This window comes from Ceratotherium simum, chromosome 34 (assembly GCF_057802395.1).
Source record: "Ceratotherium simum simum isolate JZ-2026a chromosome 34, ASM5780239v1, whole genome shotgun sequence".
Classification (NCBI taxonomy): Eukaryota; Metazoa; Chordata; class Mammalia; order Perissodactyla; family Rhinocerotidae; genus Ceratotherium; species Ceratotherium simum.
This window is the reverse complement of record NC_141933.1, coordinates 7,480,459-7,495,777: the sequence shown is the minus strand read 5'-3', so window position 1 is coordinate 7,495,777 and position 15,319 is coordinate 7,480,459. Positions and strand designations below refer to the sequence as shown.

General features: G+C 58.6%; 2 protein-coding genes across 2 annotated transcripts in view; one reads left to right on the top strand and one right to left on the bottom strand.

Annotated features, from left to right (window-relative positions):
• The first annotated feature begins 218 nt into the window (after positions 1 to 218).
• Positions 219 to 11,806, top strand: OVOL1 (ovo like transcriptional repressor 1). Its single transcript, XM_004437621.3, has 4 exons — positions 219 to 657; positions 7,329 to 7,546; positions 9,242 to 9,431; positions 9,715 to 11,806. Exons 1-4 carry the CDS (start codon positions 558 to 560, stop codon positions 10,008 to 10,010), a joined length of 804 nt encoding a protein of 267 aa, XP_004437678.1. The 5' UTR covers positions 219 to 557; the 3' UTR covers positions 10,011 to 11,806.
• Positions 10,431 to 15,319, bottom strand: part of LOC106803013 (uncharacterized) — a 29,334-nt gene continuing 24,445 nt past the window's right edge. Inside the window, exons 3-4 of the mRNA XM_014793023.2 lie at positions 12,512 to 13,325; positions 10,431 to 11,165 (exon numbers count right to left, since the gene is read on the bottom strand). The gene's annotated coding sequence lies outside the window, so the exon portion shown is untranslated. The remainder of the gene's footprint in view (positions 11,166 to 12,511; positions 13,326 to 15,319) is intronic.

Here is a 15,319-nt window from a genome sequence, read left to right as displayed (position 1 = left end):
CCCGCGCCCTCTCCCCGCCCCCACCCGGCCACCGCGCCCAGGCCGCGAGGCCACCTCACCGGCAGCGGAATGGAAACCGGTTCGACAGGTAACAAATAGGTGGGTTGTCACCGTTATTTCCCAACGCATGCGCCGTTGCTCCCCGGGCCACTCCAAGCTAATTAGCTCAGATCACCCCCCCTCCCCGCCCCAGCCACCAACACACACCGCCGCGAGCCAATAAAGCGTGAACCCGTCCGTCCGGCTCGCACTTTAAGACTTCCCGAGCGGCCGCGGGGGACGCCAGTCGAGCCAGGAGACGCTTACCTGCCGCTTCGCCCGCCGCCCGGTGCACCTGGCTGCAAGGGACCTCGTCCGGACGGAGGACGGCGACAGCTCCGCGGACTTGGAAACGGGCGCGCGCCGTCCCGGGCACGGTCTCTGCGGAACGTGGGGGCGCTTTGGCGGCTCCTTCCCTGAATTGTCCCCCGCCCGCCTCCAGCCCGGCCCGGGAAAGGTGGGACGGCTGCCGGCTCTAGCGACGGAAGCGGACGGTGCCCGACGAGGAGGGTTCGAAAATGCCCCGCGCGTTTCTGGTGAAGAAGCCGTGCGTCTCCACGTGCAAGAGGAACTGGAGCGAGCTCCCGGACGAGGAGCGCGGCGAGATCTACGTGCCAGGTGAGGCGCCCAGCCCGCGATCCCCGAGGCCCCCGCCGCCCTGGACGGAGCCTGGGGCGCCCGAGCGGGCAGCGGGGCCCGTCGAGGCGGCGGGCGTGCGGGGCGCAGGGACGCGGAACCGGCGGCCGGCGCAGCGGGGGCGCCCGATTTAATGTTTAAGCGGCCGCGGCCCCGTTAGCCCGAGGCGCCGCGACTTCGGGCGCGGGGGGAGGGGACGGCAGGGCCGGCCGAAGGGTGGGGGCGGGGGCCGCCAGGTCGGGGTGAGAGCCGTTCCCAGGTCCCGCGGCGGGCCGGGGGCAGGCCGGTCCGAGGCGCGCGGGCCCGCCCTCCCCTCCACCGGCCCGAGCCGCGGCGCAGGGGAGGCAACGGGGTGTGTCACCGCTCAGGCGACCCTCCACTCTCACGTCGTAAATCCAGAAAGCCGGGACTTTTATGAGGCGGGAGGAGGGCACTGGAGCGATGCCACTCTGGGGGCAGGGAGCGAGCTGGAGTTTCGGCCGAGATTCGTGCAAAATGTAAGAGAAGACTCGCGAGTTTAAGCCGCCTTCATTGATCGCTCCCGCTCCCCCCCAACACTGGTGGCCAGAAGGTCGCGGTGAGGCTCGGGCCGGTGGGGGTCCCGGCCGGCGGCCCCACAGGGGGCGCGGAGACTGTGGGGCAGCTGCACGCCGCTTGCCCTGAAGACGAGATGGGATCAGGTCTCACGTCTGTTAGAAACGCGCCTCCTCCAACCTTGCAGCGGACACAATTGAGCAGAAAGTGGTTTTAAGGAGCCCACCCCACAGCCAGGGGCCCAGGCCCGGGGGAAGCTGGTGCACCCAGTTTATTTTTGGAAGACGCCTCACAGCGTCCCAGGCAACTTTGAATGAGTAACCCGAGTTGTTTCTTCCTCCAGTGCATCTTCCTCTGTCAGCCCTGAGAACACTTGTGCTCCTTCTGTCCTCCCCCACCCCCAACAAAATCTTCGGTCAGGAGAAAGCCCGTTTCCTTTGGAACTCCCCCTCCCCAGGCCTGGGGGTGGGGCGGGGGATGCGCTGAACTCCCTGCCCAGCACCTCCAAGGGGGAGAGGTTGTAATTAACCAACCGACTTTGACCCTTGATCTGCTGGCTCCCTGGCACCGCCCCAGGCCTTGTAGGAAAGTGGCGAATTGAGGGCGGAGAGGGGCTCTGTGAGGGCTCTTGCCTCAGTTTCTCTCCTGCATAAATTGATGGAGACAGTGGGTGCAGTGGTGAGGTCTTTGTGGCCTGACCCGCCCGGATCCAGTGGCCTCTGCCGCTGGCCGGATGTTTCACAGCTCACGCTTATCTCAAGCGCCTAGGCCCCTTTTCTACAGCCTCCTTAAAACAAAGGAATGTGCCAGAGGTCCCTGATGACCCCAGCGGGGAAACTGAGACAAAAAGGGAAGTGAGCTGCCGCCTCACCTGGGTGGATTAGGGTGTGGACCTGGGCTTCTGTTTATAGTTTGTTGCTTTGCCAAGTTCCCTGGCAAGCTGACTGGTGTTCCACCTCCAGAGGGGCGGCTCGTGGGCCGCGAGCCCCCTTCCTCGCTCCTGCCTCCTCCCTTACCTGTGTTTGACTTGCTGCTTAGCTGCTCCTTGGGATCTGATAAACTGAACTTGGACTGTGTTAAAGGTGAGCTGAGCCTTGCTCAGGACTCAGTGTGCTGTTATTTTTAGTTTTATTTCACATCCCAATCAGTAACAGATCATGTGTTGACTTTTACAAAGGACAAAGAAATTCCGTTTGCTCAAACCATTGACTTCCTTGTGTCCCAGTGATTTTCCCCACCACAGTTCTGGTGGCCGTGGTGGGAGTAGTGGGGGAGCCCTACACCCCAGGGGCTGTCCCAGCGGGTGCAGAGGAGGGCTCTGTGTCGCCTGCAGCTGCTGTCCAGGTGAGGGGAGAGGTGCAGTCCGCTCACTCTGCAGGATTGTCCTGGATGTCGGGTGGGGGTCTAACCTGGAGGGCGCAGGTCAGAGTTTGCCCTCATTGCTCTGGCGAGGGAGAGTCCTGTGGGGTCATGTAAAGGGTAGAAGTTAGAGAACTTAATTTTGCCTCAAAAGCCATGTGGCCCACCGGAGAGTTTTCCCACAGTTTTTGGAAATGAGAAAGGGAATGTTCTTGGGCTACGCTCGGGTGCCTCAGATAGCTGGAGAGTGGGGGGTGTGTTTTGTGGTGGCCTGTCCCTTGGCTGGGCCATTCCATCACCAGTCGACCGTGACCCCAGGAGCCGGCTGGGCACGTTTCCTTCACCCCACCTCCCAAACTCCGCACGTTGTGACCAGCTAAGCATTGACCCCATCCGTTCTCACTGGGAAAGGTGCTGGGAGGGCGGGGGAACAGAGAAGTGTTTGAGGTCTGACCTTCCCTCCAGGGCCCTCTGAGACCCTTAAAGCATCAGAGAGCACCTGGAAGGAGAAGTTTCTGCTGACTGAAGGCCCAGGGCCCCAGTCTGACCAGCACTCCAGCTTCTCTCCCTGAGTCACAGTCCTAGAGGTCCCACCCTGGTGCAAGACCTTTCCCCTGGGCCTCACTCTCCTCCCAAAGCAGAGGAAAAGCCCAGAAGTGGGCAGAAGGCCCCAGGGGTGGGAGATGGCTCCACTCACCTAGGAGCCTTGAAAGGGTTCGTGGTTACCATTTGGGCCCTCGAGGCCCAAGCGCCCACCCTGAGCCCTTCACTCCTCTCCCCTCTCCTCCTCAGCCCTGGCGCCCCTCCTTTGTTGTGTCAATATTGACTGTGGAGTGCAGGGAGTAATGCTGGTTTCTTGAGGATGAACCCAGGCCCCTGTACCCAGGGGCTAAATTCCTTCTCTTGGTCTGAAGGAGAAGCTCGAGGAACAGGGATGAAGCCTGGTCCTCCAAGCCCCTGCTGAGTGAAACCTCACAAGGCCAGGAAGGCACTTGAGGGTAGACAGAAGACGTGCTCCTGGACAGGCCATGAGCACCCCAGGGCCTCTTCCAGGCCCCCACGATGCCCTCCCCCACTCTGGAGCCTCTGCGGTCTCTTCTGCCGGGTCTTCAGCACATGCCCGCCCCAGGGAAGCAGCCCAGCTGAGGTGGAGGAGACCGCAGGCTCAGCCCGGCTCCGACTAGGCAGTGTGGGAACCTGGGCAGCTCTCTTTCCAGGCCGAGTCAGAAAGGCTGAGAAAATCAGCTGTGGGCCCCAGAATACAAGTTTAGGGGCAGGACGGAGTGGGGGACCGGGGAGAGATTCAGCCTCTGATGATGAGGATTCTTATAATCCCTGAAAGTGTTGACAGCAGGGGACATGTCTGCCGTGCTCTCCAGGGAGCGAGGCCAGGAGAGTAGACAGTGGATAGGGACAGAAGAGCACCTGGGCCGGGCAGTGGGCTCAATCGGACTCCTACCTGACCCCTGAGTGCCGTCATTCAAGCTGCCGAGCTGTTTGTCCTGAGCTTGGGTGACCGAGGCAGCATCCTGCCAGACCATTTGTCCCAGAAAGAGAGCAGGTGAGGGCGAGTGCTCTGGGCATGGGGAGGACGGGCGCCAGGCGTGGCCGTTGTTGTCAGGGTTGCTTTTTATGCTGTTCACTTTTAACAAGTGTTGGTTGAGCCTCAGAGGGGTGCCCAGCCCCGCGCTGGACGGGAGGGTGGGGAGGACACAAGCAGAAGTGTGGTTCCCGGCTGGTCAGGGCCGTCCTCCCTGGCATGAGGGCTGAGGCGCACAGTTTTGACTTCATTGTGGACACGGTATGAAAAGCGGTTGGGGAAGGGGGAAAAGATACTGCCTGAGAGAAAAACTTGGCGTTCACAGAATAGAAACAACAGGCTGGAGACAGGGCCGTTATGTTTCCAGGGCTGTTCGCCTCTGCCATTTGGCTGGCACTGGCTTCCTTTTGGGCACTGCTAGCTGACCTGCTGGGGCTGGAGGAGATGGGCACAGGGGACCCCTGTCCTTCCTGACAAGGATGCAGGGCCACCAAACACCGACCTAGACTGTGCTGACACACTGGGCCCCCTATTCAGAGCTGAGTTAACCACCCAGGTCAGCCCCACACCGAGCCCTCCTATGGTCGGAGGCCAGGCATTCTCATAGCTGCTTCTTCACCTGCTGTCCCCAGAGAGCTGGGGAAGAGGCCTCGTGTCCTGCCCTGGTGTGAGGCTGTGGATGGTGTAGGACCTGGCATTCTGTCCAGTATTTGGGCCAGCAGCTTTCAATCCAAGAGAGAGGGGACTTGCTGCGGCTGAGGGAGGAGAGGCCCTTGGAGGGGGCAGCTGCTCCCGGCCCGTGCCCTCAACATCATCCAGGTGGAGGCAAGCTGGGCCAACAGCAGGGGACCCCGGAGTCCCCGAGGGAGTAGGGAGAGGGCCAGGCTGGTTTGGCCTTGCCACATTCCCCAGCTGTGGGCGGGTGATGAGAGGCCACAGTGGCCGCGCCGCCTTGCCGGAAACATCTAATTAGGGGACAGAGAGCAGCCCAAGCAGGGCCCAACCAGTTCTGCTTCCTGCCTCCTGCCACTCAGTGACACCCAGTGACAGGAGCGGCACGCCAGCGAGCACTCCCTGTGCGTGCGGCAGCAGCAGGGACACGCTCACGGGGGTGGCAGGAAGACAGGTTTGGCGGGGCGGGTGGGATGAGGCCAACATCCCCACCCTAGCAGCCATGTGGCCACCCGTCCGGCCTCATCTGCCCCTGGTTCGGGGTGGAGGCAGCACAGAGGCCGGAGCAGGCAGGCCCCCTCCCTGTCCCAAGTTCCTCAGCACCATCATTTCAAGGTTTCCGTGGAATAGGAGAGGCAGACACAGGAGACAGGCCTCCTCCCAAGGTGGAGTGGATCCTTGGAACCCTGACCATGAACCCCTTGTTTAGTGGAGCTAAGGGAGCCCAGAGCGTGAACCTGTTAACCCTCACCGGCTGTCACTCCCTCTGCTGCTCTGTATGCAGACAGGCGGTGTGGCCGTTTTGGGAGCTTCCCTCAGGCTCTCCGATACTGCAAGACAGAAGAGGGTAGAGGTTCCTGTCTGTCTCTAGCTGGATTGAGAAATGGAAATTGTCATTCAGCTTTGAATTCTCGGCCAAGACCTCCAATAGCTGGGAAACTGGCATCAGAAACTGCCAACACTCTGACCCACCCCTGTCCCTGCCCCCCAAGCCCCATCCCATGAGCATAGACAGCCGTCACTACGGGAAGACGAGAGGGACCCCGAGAGCCTGGGCCTGATGTCCATGCCAGCTCAGAGGCCAGGGCCAGGCGCTGGTGAATCAACTCCTGGAATGAGATGGCTCATTAAAGTCCCTGGACAGACGGACGCCAGTGCCAGTAGAACGAGTTCTGGGCGGCGGGCAGGCGCATTCTTCCCATCAGACCTTTGTTGTGTTTTGAAGGGGCAAGAGCCGGGGCCTCTCCCGAAACTTCAGTGCTATCATATTCACCCTCCTCCATTAGTCCATTCCTCTGCCGGCCCCCATCCCGGTCCTCTGCTTGGACCTCATGTCGTGGGGGAGGAGGTGAAGGCAGCAGCCTTCATGCCCTGGGGCCGCCCCTCCCGGGGTCCTGTCCAGTCCGTCTCACCAGCTCTGGGGCGGCGGGTGCAGAGGGCCTTGTGCACGGGTCTGAGACCCTAACTCGACCTCCTGAGTTCCTCTCCCTAAAGCTCACTCATCCTTTCTCTCCGAGGCCCCTCTTGATTTTTCCTTCTGAGGCTTGGAGAATGTTCCTAGTGATGGGTTTTAAGTACAGAGCTTAGCGTTTTTGGAAGAAAAATCCTGACGAAATTGAAACATTCGATTGCTTGCCCCAGCTCTGTTGGCCTTGAGACTTGTCTCCTCTGTGTCGCTCAGAACTCTTCCTCCTCCTCTCCAGTCAGGCCCAGGGCCAAGCCTCCCCGGCCCCGTTCAGTGTGAGGTGTCTGTTGTGGGGAGTGGCCGCAGCAAAGGGCTGCCAGGTATCGGTGCCGTGCAGGGGACAGGCGCCCAGCCCTCCCTGGGCCACGGTGAGCGGTCCCTGCCGTGGGGGAGGCTTGCGTAACCGCAGGCAGGCCGCCCAGGAGACTGTTACACCGCATCCACCTGCTGCTCCCTGACCTCCTCCCTGCCCCACCCCACCTGGCCTGTTTGCCTGCCAAGCTGGGCCAGCGGGAGTGGGGAGCCTGGAGCCCTGATGGGCTGCAACAGCAGGAACAGGCCAGCCCGGAGGAGGAAGGGGCCAGGACCACCCCATCCCCTGAGGCCAGCAGCTAACTCTGCCTGGAAGAGAGGTCCCCAGTGGCCCAGACCACCAGGGACCCTTCTGGGGCAGGGATGAGTCCCTGGGCCCAGGGCCTCCTGTGGTGCCCTTTGTCCCTACAGGAGTGTAGACGAGGCCTGGAATCCAGAGAGACTGGCCCAGGTGGGGCAGGTAGACAACTCCAGAGGGATAATTGGCAGGGCAGGTTCCGTCCTCCCAGTTCCGCTAAGACACAAATTACTCAGCGGGCAGGCCTGTGGGCCGTGGCGCTTGGCTGGCGTCACCTGTAATTACCTTAATGGGGAGGGAGGGAGGTGCAGCATGTGGTGGGCTGGGGGTAGCCCTGCTCGGCCACATGCCTGCAGGGGGCGGGACGGATGCCCCAGGTTCCAGCCAGCTCATTGCCAGGGAACCTTCCTGAAATCTGACTGAATCCTCTTTTCTCCACCAAGCCTCTCACCTGGCTGTTCTTCTCTCTGCAGTCAGCCTGGGCTTCTGCCCACCACAGCCCTACCGGGAGCCAGAGCCATCAGTGGCTGAACCCCCTTCTTGCCCCCTGGCTTTGGACATGAGCCTTCGGGACTCTGGCTACAGTGTGGCCCCTGGGCCCTGCGTGGTGGCCCAGCTGCCCTCTGAAGACATGGGCCGCTTGGCAGACCCCCAGAGCAGAGACCACAGCTTCCTGCGCACCAAGATGAAGGTACTGACCTCACACTGTCTCCGAGGACTAGGGGCACGTGTGTAGACCTGTGTCCGGTCCATAGGATTGGCACAAATGAGGCCCAGGCAGAGGCTGGCCTTGGGTCTGGGTTCGGGTTTCTGCAGAGAAGTAAACCCAGCTGGGGCACAGATGGGGGGCGGAAGAGGAGAGGAGGGGGTCTGAAGTGAGAATGTCCTGCATTGGGAAGAAGCAGTGGGATTCAGAAAACACTGAACCCTTTGGAGTCCATTCTGGTCGTTGTTTAGTGTCATTTCTGGCCTTACGGGGAGCCACGTCTTTGCACAGAAGTCCTAGGAAAAGTGGGGAGATGTGAGGCAGCTCGGCACCTTCTCCTGAGCCCCATCCGAGCTGCATGGGGAGTGACGCCTGGAGTCCGCTGGGTGGTTAACTGTCCCCAAGGTGTGTGCCCAGCAGTGTCCACCTTGCCTAAGTGCCGCCTCCAGCCCCATCGGCACTCGAGGCCGTGCATCTAGGGCAGGCCTGTGAGCAGTCCTGCTGCGCTCAGCCGCAGAAGCAATAAGAAGTGCACGAGGCAGTAGAAATGCCCCTGCTTTCAAGGAGAGTGCAAACAGCAGGGCTACCCCTGGCTGCACCTGCATTCTGGAAAGCTCCGGGAACAGGAAGCACCTGCCAGCAGTGAGCGGAAGGGTTCTCGTAGAGCTGTCCTGTGTGCCAAAAGACTGCAGAAAACTGGCAGCGGAATGCTGGTCCTTCCTCTCTTACCTGCGGAGGCCAAGTGTATGTTGTAACGGGAGGGGAACCACTGAGAAACCTGCTGGGCAGTTGGCTGGAGAGCCAGCACAGGGCCCCTGATCCCCCACACGCCCTTCCTCCCACCCCTTGAAACCCAATGGGAGAGTGTGGGGAGAGGGCAGAGGGCACAGGACAGCAGATGTGCCGGAGGAGTAGTCATGACCCAAACGCTCTTGCTTAGCTAGCAGCAAGGGGCATTCACCCGGTGCCAGAGCAGGACAGAACGAGGAGGTGTGGGGTGACAGGGTGCACCTGGTGCCCAGGGAGCTCGGGAGGAGTTGCTAGCGACCTCCGAACATTAACAGAGGTGGAGCATCGAGGCCGCGTCTCCGCTTCTGAATAGATTTGAGATTTTCCATAATTACAAAAAAAATGAAAAATGTTCATCAGCAAGAGTCATCAGGGTGGCAAAGGGACTCAAACCATACCACGTCAGGCCTGGCCCAAGTAAACCAGGCAGCTGGGCTGCAAAGGGACTCCAGGCTCACAGTGGTAGCCTCAGCCTGGGAAGGCTGCCACAGAGACCGTGTCGTGGACATTTCCCCCTGTCCTAAGGCGTAGAATGAGAACAGAGAGCAGAAACCACAGGGAAAGATTTGGGCTCAATGAAGGGAGACCGTTCTAACAGGTAGGGTTGCTGACGATGAATCAGGCTGTTTGTATAGGGAGTTGACTATCCATCTCTAGCTGGTAAAGAAGGGTTGGGTGGTGACCTTGAAAGGGGACTTGGACCATTGACCCAAAGGTTCCTTCCAGCCCCACCACTGCTGATCTCTGTGAGCAAACGGCACAGAGGTGTGGCCTCTGGAGGATGGGGATGGCTCTCCGGGGGGCTGAGGGCTGGCACTGGTGTCCTCCCAATCTCCCAACCTGTAGCCCCAACTCCTGGGCATCTGTCAGAAACACTGTCCTCATCTACAGGTGACCCTGGGGGACAGTCCCAGTGGAGACTTCTTCACCTGCCACATCTGCCAGAAGGCCTTCACCTACCAGCGCATGCTGAATCGCCACATGAAGTGTCACAATGACGTCAAGAGGCACCTCTGCACCTACTGTGGGAAGGGCTTCAACGACACCTTCGACCTGAAGAGACACGTGCGCACTCACACTGGTAAGAGGAGCCCATGCTTGGGGGCAGCACCACCAGACCCCACCCGGCTGGGGCCACGTGGGAACTGCAGCAAGCCCTGCTCTCTGGCAGCGGGTGGCCTGGGAGGGGCATCTTGGAGCTCGGGGCAGCCCTCCTCATCAGCTGGGTCACTCAGGGAGCTGGAGTTGGGCAGCCTCCGTCCGTTCCTCTCCCCAGAGTCAGGTGGCCCGGCCTCTCTGTGTGCGAGAAGCTGCTGACAGGCCCTCCGTCAGGTCCCTAACGCCTGGCCCTGTCCTCCCCCCAGGTGTGCGGCCCTACAAATGCAGCCTGTGCGACAAGGCCTTCACGCAGCGCTGCTCCCTGGAGTCTCACCTCAAGAAGATCCATGGCGTGCAGCAGAAGTACGCGTACAAGGAGCGGCGGGCCAAGCTGTACGTGTGCGAGGAGTGTGGCTGCACGTCTGAGAGCCAGGAGGGCCACGTCCTGCACCTGAAGGACCACCACCCCGACAGCCCTCTGCTGCGCAAGACCTCCAAGAAGGTGGCCGTGGCCCTGCAGAACACCGTCACCTCCCTGCTGCAGAGCAACCACCACCTCTGAGCGGCAGGCCCCGGGAGGGCTGAGGGTCACCTCCCTGCTGCCTGGCCAGTCCCCCTCCCACGGCCCTGGCCGGGACACCGGCACTCAGGACTGGAGCCCCCAGGCACGCGTGCTCACTCAGGCCCTGCACTGACCTCTGCTCACGTTTGCCTTTTTGTCCTATGAGCAGAGGCCGCTCCGAGCCTGGGCAGACGTGTGTGAGTGTGGGGCAGGGGTGAGCCCGGGGCTGCCTTCGACTTGAAGCAGCATACCTACAGAGACAGGACTTCCTTCCCAGAGGAGGTACGTGAGGAGGAGGTACGTGAGGGTGACCCTGTCGCCTTCTGTCTCTGGAGCACAGGGCGGGGGCTGCTGGTCCCCGTGGACGGTAGAGTCCGGAGCACTGGCAGGGAGCACCCCTGCCAACAACAGCGGTGGAGGAGCTGGCGGCGGCCCGCCTGGCAGTGTTTCGAATGCCCAGGGCTGCGGGGGCTCTGCCCCTCCGACAGGGAGATGCACGCGTGTGCGCCGCTGTAGGCGTGTGTGCGCGCACACATGGGGGGCCTTTCCACATATCACCTCATTTTTAAGAAATCAACTACAAGGTGCCAACGAGGTTTTATTTTCTTTTTTTAAAGATAACAAATGTACAGATATTAATATATTTTGGTGCCGATGGCATTACTATTTTTAAGCGAGGATGGAGCTGGCTTTTCTCCCTCCCATGCAATTCTATTTATCCTGGACATTTCACACCTCCTCTGTGCCTTGGCTCTGGGGTGGCTGCCCTGACCCACCCCCATCCTTCGTACCTCCTGAGATGTTTAACCTAAGACCTTCCTCCGGCCTGGCCTGGAGGACGCGCTGTGCCGTCTGTTCTTCCCCGTCTGCCGGGACAGCACCTCGTCTCCTGCTCTTCCCTCCCCCATGGCTCTGCCTCCCTCCCGCATCCTTCCAAGGCAAGCCTCTCGGGGTTACGGAGAGCCTCCTTGTCTCCTGGTAACAGACCTTTTGTGGAACAACTCACCCTTCCGGAGGTCGAGGGTTTGTCCAGCGGCGGCTTCAGGGCTGAGCCAGGTGGATGATTGGTCTGACACGCCGAGTCCACGGCCTGAGGTGCTGAGAAGAGCCGGGCCAGGCTGCGGACGTGCTCTCTTCCTGGCTGAGTCAGAAACGCTGGGACAGCAGCAAAGCATTGGAACAGAATAATAACCAGACACATCAGAGACCTCGAGAGGGAGGACAGTATTCGACGGCTAACGAGTTCTATTTGTAGCCTTTTTTCTGTTTTTCGAATGGCTAGGCTGGGTCTCCAGCACCTAGGGCTCCATCTGAGGGACTTGGCCAGGCTCCCTTGGTGTGGCTGGGTTTCCTGCTAATAACAGGTGTGGGTCAAAGGGAGACACGGGCAGGGGTTGGAGCCAGCCTGCCAAAAAGTGAGAAGGCAAACTCGAAAGAGGTCCACACCACCACAGGCTGGGCCGCCCCGGGAAGCCAAACTCCTGCAGATCCAGCCTTGGCCTCCCTGCCTGGAAGGAGCAGCATCTGCACAGCCCCGGGGTGAGGGAAGGAGCCTCTCTGACTTCCCTGAATGGGGACAGACTGTTTTGGAAGACTTGTTTTATTTTACTTTAGAGTGTGTGGGAGCTGCTGTATTCTGGAAGTTATATGGTATAAAATAACACTATTTGGAAGCTCTGTTTTGTTTACATTTCTGTATCCCTGTATTCATTGCCAATCTGAGGGAGTCACAGGGCTCTGTGTTGTCTGTTTTATTTTATAACTTTCCCCCCAACTATTAAAATCAAAGAACCATCGTTTTCTGCTTTTCTGTATTACAAGCCTCTTTTTCCCCCTCCAGGGAAATTAATCCAAACAATCGCATTCTATTCAAAGCTTTGCCCTTTTATGCTTACCAAGGGCCTCAAGTCAAGACAAGAACATGACCCAGAAAGACTGAGTGGCCTGCCGACCCCTGGGCCACCCTCTGCTCTTGGCAGCTGCATCCCCCAGGCTTTCTTCACCTGCCTGATGCTCCCACACCCCGACTCATGGCTCTCCACCGGGCCGGTGCAGTCACTCGGGGTCCAGTCTTGGCTTCTCTTCCCAGCACCCAGCCAGGACCACAGGAGGAAGAGCCGCATTCCCAAATAATAGGGCACAAAGTTCGCGTCACTTCCGCGTCAGACTCCTGGCTATAGGGACGGCCACACTTGCACAGCGCTTGTTCTGTGCCAGGCACACTCGTAAGTGTTTTACACATATCAGCTGGCTTGATCTTCCAGCCACCCTCTGAGGGAGGGGCCGTTATCACCACCCGGCAGAGAGAAGCTAGGTAGCTGGCCCAAAGTCTCACGACTAACTAGTAGTGGAGCTGGGATCCAAACCAGACCGCCTGGGTCGGGGTCTGTGCTTGGAAGCACTGCGCACAGCTGACAGAGAGCCCAGGAGACAGCAGGGCACCTCCAGGCATTTCAAAGTGCAAGGACATTTAGAGATTACCTGGCCTCTCCATCACCTACCCAGTATCACTCGGGGAGACCTGATCACCCGGGGGACCCTGGTCCCCGAGTCCCAGTTCAGTGTTCTTCCATCACGCCCCTGCCAGATGGATGGTGTAGAGGAGGAGGGCGCTGCCAGGCCTGGACCCTTGGCGTGCTGTTCCGGGAGGCGTGAGAAGGGTTGGTGCTCTTGTGCTGGGAGGAGAAAGGAAAACATTGATCTGACCTCCACAGCTCCCTGTGAGAAGCCCAGAGGATGGAAAAGGGCCCTTAACCCTCCTGAGGGCTCTTTAAACAGCCAGGCACAGAGGATTTCTCTGTATCTCTACAAGCCTCCCAATGTGAAAGGCCAACCACATCCTATCTTTACACATCCCACAGTGAGCAGAGCCCATTGTTGGGAACCCAGATGATTAACCGCTATGTAAACTTCAGGAGGAGCCGGGGACAAGCTTCCAGAAAGCCATGAATGGGGTGGGGGGAGGGTTCCCGGGCTCCCTCTACACCTCTGCTCTCTCCCACTCCTCAGAAGAGCTCCAGGGTGGGACACCATTCAGATGAGCCTTTCCCTAGCGGGGGCAGGCCAGAGGGTCACATTTCTAGGGCCCGTAATGATCTCCAGACTGTAGGATGGGTGCTTTGAGGGAAACAAGCAACGTATGGGGGCCCTCCACTGACTGGGAAACAGATTACCACAAGTCAATACACAACCAAGGACAAATAGTGTGTCCAGACTACAAATACTACGGAACCCAAAAAGGAGTCTTCGGCATCTGAAAGATGAAAGACTTCTTGGAAGAGGTGGGGTCCAGCTGGGCTGGAAACATGGGAGGATCTGAAAAGAACAAAAGAGAAGGGAAGGTGTTTCAGGGAGGGAAAGAGTGGGATCAGACCCAGAAGAGAGGCGGTATGGGCAATGCGGTGGGCAGGGGTCCCACCATTTCCATCAGCAATCTGGATGGGGTGGCATTCATTCGGCCACACCCTGGGCATTTTTTGAGCCCTTCCCAGGTGCCAATAAGAAGAACGGATAACAAAACAAGATTCTGAGAGATAGGAGAGCTGGCTGGGACCTAGCAAGATAGCCTGATGGAAAACGAAGGTAGAGTCCTATTTTTACACCTAAAAACAATGCAACCAAGTGCAGGGTGGGGACACCTTTACAACAGGAAGTGCTATGAACATTTATACTTTATATTTTTATGTATTTTCTTATTTTTTTACGATGAGCATATATTATTTTTTACAATCAGAAGAAAATAACGTTATAAAACAATTTAGGAGTTTTAGTCGCCTTGAAGTTCAACATGTCAACAGGGAGATGGGGCTGCCCCCCCCAAAAAAGCTAATATGATTGTGGACAATAACAGAAGTGTGGCGTCAACAACCAAGATCACTTCCCTCTGCTTTGGGCTAGTCACCAGTCGGTGGGTGGCAGGGAAAGAGCAGTGGCCTAGAATCAGGAGACCAGCCCTGTCTCATGCTGTCTGCGTGGCCTTGGGCAAATGACCAAACCTCTCAGTTTCCTCACCTATAAAACGAGGTGGGTTCCTCAGTTCAAAAGTCCCTTTCTGTTATAAAGACTTTATGTCTCCAGGTCCCTGGCTCCATAAAACCCTTAAAGAAACTTCTGACAAACTACAGTGGAGACGAGGAGGCGCTCAAGGTTGAGAAGGTGCTCTGTGAGTGGAGAAGACTGACAGCATGGCTGCTTGCTCAAAGCAGACGGAAAAGACTTGTTCCAGGTGATTCCAGCGGGCAGAACCTGGGCCAACAGGTGAGAGTTAGAGGTGAGCAGAGCCCGTTGTAGGGAGCCCCAGCATGGCTGAACCACGGAGCGGCTGCTGGGGAAGCAGGAACCTCAGGCGCTGTCACTGGAGGGCTGCTGGCCGGGGCTGGGAAGCTGTTTGTCAGGAATTTCTAAAGAGACTCCATCATGGGACTGAAGGCTGGACAAAATAATCTTTGAGGCTCTTTCCACCCCCGAAATTCTAAAAGGTCAGGCCAACGTGCAATGGTCATGACTTCCAGGCCTAATCACCATTCCCAAGAAGGCAGAGCCAGGGAGAAAATGCTAGTGAACAGAATGGAATGGAAAAGAAAACACTGGAAAGAGTGAGACCAGTTGGGAGGTTGTTCCTGTCCTCTGGGCTTGGGGTGATGCAGACCTGGACTTAGTGTGGAAAGGGGCTCACCCCTCACTGCCGCTGGCTCTGCATCCTCTGGGCCACCTAGCACCAGTCCGCTCCCTCAAGTGATGACAGCCACCTGACCCAGGATGTCCTACCCTCTCCATGTACAAGACCAATCTGCCCTCCTTCATCCCTCACGCCAGCCCCCCTCCCAAGTTTCTAGAGTCTGTTTTGACCTCCATCCCCCATCCCCCAGGCTAACACCTCCCAGCTTTTTTAGTTCCTGTGACCTATCAGTCAATTCCTCTCAATTCTCCCTCTGAGGTTGCCCTCCTTGCCTGGCAGCTCTCCTCCTGGGCAGCAGGCTCACTGACCCTGGGGGCTCAGGTCCCCCGCCACTGCAGGGCCAGCGCTGGAGGGGAGGCTGAGTCAGGTGTGGAGATCCCAGTCCTGGGCAAGGGTGGTACATGGAGAATTACATCTTCCAGGTTCTGTTTCCTGAATGTAAGGGCTGGGTATCAAATGACTGATTTCCTCTGTTCCTCCCTTGTTCCCTCTACATAAAATGGGTGAGAATGATGCTACCCCGATCAATCTTTTGGAATAAAACACAAATCAGGTATCTAAAAATGTGAGATCTCTTTGATCTCTGATCAAAAATCAGAGATGTGAGGGGTGGGGACCCAGCTGTGCTGTG

What these genes read in the sequence shown, in the direction of transcription:
- OVOL1 (XM_004437621.3), top strand. Translation starts at nt 558, where the DNA reads ATGCCCCGCGCGTTTCTGGTGAAGAAGCCGTGCGTCTCCACGTGCAAG. An exon ending in CGGCGAGATCTACGTGCCAG is followed by an intron (nt 658 to 7,328) that starts GTGAGGCGCCCA and finishes TTCTCTCTGCAG; the next exon opens with TCAGCCTGGGCTTCTGCCCA. An exon ending in ACACGTGCGCACTCACACTG is followed by an intron (nt 9,432 to 9,714) that starts GTAAGAGGAGCC and finishes TCCTCCCCCCAG; the next exon opens with GTGTGCGGCCCTACAAATGC.